This window comes from Mesocricetus auratus, unplaced genomic scaffold, assembly GCF_017639785.1.
Source record: "Mesocricetus auratus isolate SY011 unplaced genomic scaffold, BCM_Maur_2.0 Super-Scaffold_100020, whole genome shotgun sequence".
Lineage (NCBI taxonomy): Eukaryota > Metazoa > Chordata > Mammalia > Rodentia > Cricetidae > Mesocricetus > Mesocricetus auratus.
In genome coordinates this window covers 20,508,226-20,514,729 of record NW_024429201.1, presented here as the reverse complement: position 1 = coordinate 20,514,729, position 6,504 = coordinate 20,508,226, and the positions used below count along the sequence as shown (strand labels likewise).

The 6,504-nt window shown below is 52.2% G+C and overlaps 1 protein-coding gene across 1 annotated transcript; it reads left to right on the top strand.

Moving 5' to 3' along the window:
- The first annotated feature begins 3,311 nt into the window (after window positions 1–3,311).
- Foxd1 (forkhead box D1) lies at window positions 3,312–6,123 on the top strand. The gene has a single exon (XM_040729079.1). The coding sequence runs from the start codon at window positions 3,770–3,772 to the stop codon at window positions 5,099–5,101; it is 1,332 nt and encodes a 443-aa protein (XP_040585013.1). The 5' UTR covers window positions 3,312–3,769; the 3' UTR covers window positions 5,102–6,123.
- The last annotated feature ends 381 nt before the right edge of the window (window positions 6,124–6,504 follow it).

Here is a 6,504-nt window from a genome sequence, read left to right as displayed (position 1 = left end):
TTGAGTAAAAGACTTGCCTGATTCCACATGCTGGGTTTAAAGGCCACCATAACCAAAGCACTATCTTAAGGCTGGACTACAGAACGACTCTTGGAAGGAGGGGCGCTGCCCTGGGTGTCCCTGGAGTTTAAGAAATGATCACATTCTGGTTCAGAGACAAACCAAGGAGTCTTTTAGTGTCTTAGGGTTTCTGCTGCTGTCATAAAACATGAGACAAGACCAAAAGCAACTTAGGAAAGAAAGGGTTTATTTCTGCTTAGAGTTCCATGCGGCAAGTCAGGGCAGGAATTCAAGGCAGGAAACCAGGGCAGGAACTGAAGCAGAGGCCATTGAGGAGTGCTGCTTACTCGCTTGTGGATTGCTTAGCCTGATTGCTTAGGACACCCAGGGCCACCAACCCAGGTGTGACACCACCCACAGAGAACTAGGCTCTCCCACACCAGTCAGTCAAGAAAAAAAGCAAAGGCTGTGTCTACAGGTCAATCTGGTAGGGACATTTTCTCAGTTGAGGTCCCCTCTGCCAAAATTACTCTAGTTTGAGTCAAGTTGACATAAAACTATAGATTCTTGCCCTCTGAGTTTACATAGCCAAGTTTCACCTCTTTAAAGGAATCTTCCAGGCCTGTGTCAAAGGCAAAGAGTTGAGGGAGGGCCTACTTCCTGAAGGTGGTGCCAAATGTGCTACCTCAGCTCTGGGTTTCAGGCCATGAACCCAAACAGCCTGTGGGGTTAAAACTGATAAACCTAAAGCCCAAGGAAACAGCGGTGTGCGGGCGCAGTCCCTGCCCCTCAGAGGATGGTTTGAGAAAGACTCAGATCTGACACCTTATTCACCCTGCATCTTATGCTCCCTGGATTTCTGGTCACCAAGGTGGCCTCTGGAGCCTAGGCCAACCCGAGGGACAGCTGGGCTCCACACCGCCGCCAGGGGGCAGCTCTGCGGCGCTCCCACATTGCAAAGACAGCAGCCAGCCACTTTCTTGGTACCTGCTTATGGTGGAGGCGGGAGTCACAGTTGACTTCCTGCTCGCCTCTGGTAAAGATTTCTGTCCCACCCCCAGCACTAGCTTGAGGGGGCGGGATGAGACAGAGGTTTACCCGTCCTGGAGAGAGCCAGGGCTCCGGGAGACCCGCAGAGCTGGGGACCAGGGAGGCAGAAAGAGGATGTAGCAAGCACGGATTGGGTTTCCATGCTGCGAAATCGCAAGATGAAACAGCTAAGGGCTCAGAGTAATAGCAAACAAAACAGGTGGAGCGCCCAAAGCGGGGGCTTCGGTGAAGCTTACCCAAATCTGTGTTACCTTGTGTTTAGTCCCTACGGCGATCCCAGTGGGTTGAGGCGCTCTGACGTCCGACAAATCTCCACATTTCCCTGAGTGGCCTGAAAGTGGTTTTCAAACATGTCCAGGAACTAGCCCCTTAACTAAACTTTTGGCGACAGACTTAAGGACGATTTTACAAACAGAACGCAAGCTCTCATTTCCCATACCCTTTCAGGACAGACAAGTTGAAGCCGCTGCAAATCTTGAGCAGAAAGACGACTGTAATTGATCCTCTAATGTTATTAATAACTTGCGAACAATTCATCTTCAAATACATCGCCACGCAGCAACTCTCAGCGCTGCGAAAACCACGGTATTTATTTGGATATCGGCCGAGTACTCTCACTTATACGCTCGCTGTAAAAGTGGACATCTTGGTAAGGACGCTTGTCTGCATCAACAAAGCACTCGCTGCCTGATTAACAGTGTTGATTAACAGTTGGCGCAGGTTAATCGCAGCCCATTACAATAATTAGGTGGTCCAGTCATACATCAGACGAGAGGCAGTGAAAAATAACGCGTTCAGACCGTGAGGCATTCTCGTAGCTCTTTCAAAGATTTCTAACAGACTTTATGGGCCATTTATAAGTGGAACTGGTGGTTAGCCATTGGAGGGAAGCAAACCGGATTTGAAAAGAAGTCTTGGATGGGGCAAGAGTTCACTTTTTAGACTCTGTGATGAATACCAGTTGGAAAGTAGTTGGTTGATAAAATGACATGCACCAGAGTATCTGAGATTGATCCCCGAGAAAGCCATTGGATTTTTACTCCGTTCTTGGCAAATGACCATTTTAATCAGAAAGTTAAATTTCTAAGGCAACGTTCCCTCTTTGAAATAGAAACATCTCAGAAAATGCAAACATTTAGAAAGCCAGGCTATGAGAATGAATTCGAGTTACACGATTATTCGGATTTTCCACCAGCCAAAACAATTAATTTACCTGGTGATAAACACAGGTATCCTTTAAACAGAATTATACTTGCATTATTCCCACTAGCTTGTCGCCTGGAAGAAAAATGAATCGAGCAGAGTTGAATCCCATATTTATAAAAAAATTCGTTTCTTTTCTCAAAGAGGGTAATAGTTAATGTATTTTCCAAAAATACATAAAAAGTTGACCTCAAAGTACGTCTTTACTTTGTCTTTTCTATCACCGACCCTGCCTAAGCAGCATGGTGTGTATGTTATCATAAATCCAGCACTGTGAAACCCACTAGAGCAGACCTTTTATTGGAAAACAGCGCTCCCTTTTCTAACATGGCAACAGTTGTTTTTTTTTTTTTTGAGTTGCTCCTAGATGCAATTTCTCTGTGTGTGAGTTTTCACTAAAATTTTCTATTTCTTTTCCTCATTCAACCATTGCTCTATTCCCATGGAATTTGTGAGATCCTCTCATTAGAGTGGCTTAGTTTAGCTGTCAAGTCTCTAGGGCATTCAATTGCAGATAAATGACTAAAACGCCAGCCTAACCGCATTTTTATTAACAGATGGCGGAAAACAAACGTCTTTGGAGAAGAACCGAAGGGAAAGGGTTAAAGGGTCAATAAACAATTATTACCATGCTTAAAGTGGGGGGGATTTCTCATCAGATTCCACGGGCAGAGTCTGGCCCAATCCGTGGGAGCTGGGACACCCCATCAGACACCCCCGTTCAGTATTCCAGGGACCACCTCACACGCAGAGTAGCTGTCCCCCAGCGGGACAGCTCTCACAGGCCACCGAGTGGTCCAAATGAAAAGCGTCTGTCCGCGGAGCGCTTCTTGATGTTAGGGCTGAGGACTAAATCCGGAGAAGCTGCCTGGGGGCTCGAACTCGTGGCGTCTTCGGATTCAGATTGCCGCTGGCTAGGGCGTGATACAGGATATCCGAGACCTTGGCAAGAAATAGCAATAGCGGGGTCCAGTGTCCAACTCTTGCTGCCGCCCCTCCTGCGGGTGAACTTTCTCTCCCGGCACGCTCATTCTCTCGCCTTTCTTTCCCTTCCCCAGGCCGCGCTCTGACGCGCACACCATGTGACAGCCCCCCTTCTGCTATAAGCTCAGACAAGGTCCGCCCTCTTCTGGACTCAGCCCTGGCCTCACCGAGCTCGGTTCCTAGATTCTCACACGCCCCGCGCTCTCCTGGGCGCCCGACACCGACTGGCCCGCCGGGGTCCCGCCACCCACTCCTCGGCTGACCCCGCCAGAGGGAGCGCAGAGGGGAAGGTCAAGTCAGGCGCCCACGGCCGGCGCCCTCGGAGCACGGGGGCGAGCGCAGACGCTGCGTGCAGCCCGAGTCGCCGAGTAGAGGCGTGGGGCTCCGCCGCGGTTCCAGTACCTCCCGCAGCCTCGCGTCCCAGTGTGGCGTCCCCGCTCCCCGCCCGCCGCCCCAGGGCCGGCCTGGGGAGCCCAGAGAGCCGGGAGTCCGGCGTCCCTATGCGCCGCCGCGCCGCCGAGTCGCCCCAGCTATGACCCTGAGCACGGAGATGTCCGATGCCTCCGGCCTCGCCGAGGAGACAGACATCGACGTGGTGGGGGAGGGCGAGGACGACGACGAGGAGGAGGACGAGGACGACGAGGGAGGCGGTGGGCCGCGGTTGCCCGGCTCGGCCCGGCGGCGGCGGCGCTCTTACGCCGGGGAGGACGAGCTCGAGGACCTGGAGGAGGAGGACGACGACGATGACCTGCTGCTGGCCTCGCGGCCCGCCGCGTCCCCCGCGCCGCCGGGCCCTGCGCCCGCATCGGGGACCGGCCCCGGAGGCTGCAGCGGCGCGGGAGCGGGAGGCAGCTCGGGAACCGGCACGGGCGGGGGCGGCGGTGCCAAGAACCCACTGGTGAAGCCACCCTACTCGTACATCGCGCTCATCACCATGGCCATCCTGCAGAGTCCCAAGAAGCGCCTGACGCTCAGCGAGATCTGCGAGTTCATCAGCGGCCGTTTCCCCTACTACCGGGAGAAGTTCCCCGCCTGGCAGAACAGCATCCGCCACAACCTGTCGCTCAACGACTGCTTCGTCAAGATCCCCCGCGAGCCGGGCAACCCGGGCAAGGGCAACTATTGGACGCTCGACCCGGAGTCCGCAGACATGTTCGACAACGGCAGCTTCCTGCGGCGCCGCAAGCGCTTCAAGCGCCAGCCGCTGCTCGCCCCCCACGCGGCGGCCGAGGCGCTGCTGCTGCGTGGCGCGGGGCCGCCGGGGAGCGCGGGGGACCCGGGCGCCGCGCTCTTCCCGCCGCCGCCGCCTCCCGCCTGCGGCTACGGAGCTTACGGCTGCGCCTACGGCCTGCAGTTGCCTCCCTGCGCGCCGCCCTCCGCGCTCTTCGCCGCCGCCGCCGCAGCGGCCGCCGCCTTCCACCCGCACTCACCGCCGCCGCCGCCGCCACCCGGTGCGGCCGCCGAGCTGGCGCGGACCGCCTTTGGCTACCGGCCGCACGCGCTAGGCGCCGCCCTGCCCGGCCCGTTGCAGGCGGCCGCAGTCAAGGCGGGAGGCCCGGGCGCCGCGGCGCTGGCACGCTCGCCTTTCTCCATCGAGAGTCTCATCGGGCGCAGCCGGGGTCCCGCCGCCGCCGGGGTGCAAGCCTCACCCGGGGCGGTTAGCGGGACCGCACCGGAACCGGGGGGCGGAGGCTGCGCGGCTCAGGCGGCTGCGGGCCCCGCTGCCGCGCTCACGCGTTCGCTCGTGGTCGCCGCTGCGGCAGCCGCCTCGTCCGTGTCATCGTCGGCCGCGCTGGGGACTCTGCACCAAGGGACTGCGCTGTCCAGTGTGGAGAACTTTACTGCTAGGATTTCCAATTGTTAGAATCGCCGTTAACTCGCGTGAAAAAGCGAAGGTAGGACTCCCGGCTCTTTTCTGCGGATGGGTGGTTGGTTTTGTTCGCCCCTCCCGACCTCGCGCCCCCAGTTTCGCCGCTTCGGACTCTTGGACCGGACTGTGTTGGGCAACAGCCGGGGCACCGCTCTGTTGGCTGTCCCTCTATTTATGCAAACTCGCCCTATGCTGCAACCCAGACTTGGGATGGGAAGGAAGAGGGTGTTAGGGGAGTCTCCCTGTTTTGGCACTAGGACTTCTTTGACTTTTGACATATTGAGAAAAACCAACCAAAACCATCAATACTAAGCCTTTTTGAGGTATAGAGATTCTCAGGTCCAGCCGTTTAAAAAAAAAAGTCAATGATGTTTATATGCAGCTCATACAAAACCAGTAAAGGGCTCCGAGAAATGCCTTTATTTGCTCACACTAGTTTGGCATACTTTTTCATGGAAAGGAAAAAAATTGATTAACCTGTTTACACAAGAAACACGTTAAAATTTATCATTTCTTATTTTAACCTGTGTTTTGTATCATAATGGACATGCGGAATTTTTATTTTGTACTTACTGCATATTCTTTACAAGGAGTATTGTAAATTTTACTGGCGATTATTATTGTACTATTCTAATGTAAGATTTTTACACTTTTTTCAGAAATAAAATTCTTAATTTTCAAAGAAAAGCCTACTAAGCAATCGGCTGAATTGTCCTTGTCTTAGTTTTTTTTTCCTGCTAAGAAAAAAAATCTTACAGATTATAAGTCCAAACTCAGAACAGAATCTACTTAAATATTGCTTCCAAAGAAAGCCTAACTTAACTATGATGGCACAATGTCATACATTTTGTTTAAACTTTCCAAATCAGAACCATGGCAGATCAGAACTTATTTTTCAGTGACTGCAAATGAAAACAATTGCTTTGCTAGATGTTTCCAAGGCTAAGCCTTGTCCATCTTAAAGATCAACGAGACATTTTTGAAGTTGAAGTTGTAGTCGCCCTAAGGTAATTTAATAGGAGTGTATGATTTTATTTTTGAAGTTCTCTAGTTAGTTTCTGCTTGCTTTCCAGCACAATGATGTACAAAAAATATGCTCAAACATGGTGTTAAGCTGTAACAGAGGCAGAGGCAGTTTCTAGTTTAAAATTTTAACAGCAAAAAGAGATGAATAGATTATCTGTTTAAAGTGTTCAAAGTCCCGGATGAGCAAATATTTGCACTTATAACATGAATTGTATGTGAAAGTTCTAGCATTTAAGACAAAAGTGAGTCCAGAAACTGCACAAATAAGTTCTGAACTCAAAGGCAAATGTATTGAAATTTTAGCCTAAATGAATAACCTAAGATTAAGAAAACTTGTCATCTTTAGCAGAATATATGGTTCAATGATTTAA

Bases quoted from the DNA above. Each gene is read 5' to 3' on its own strand.
- Foxd1 (XM_040729079.1), top strand. From the start codon at position 3,770: ATGACCCTGAGCACGGAGATGTCCGATGCCTCCGGCCTCGCCGAGGAG.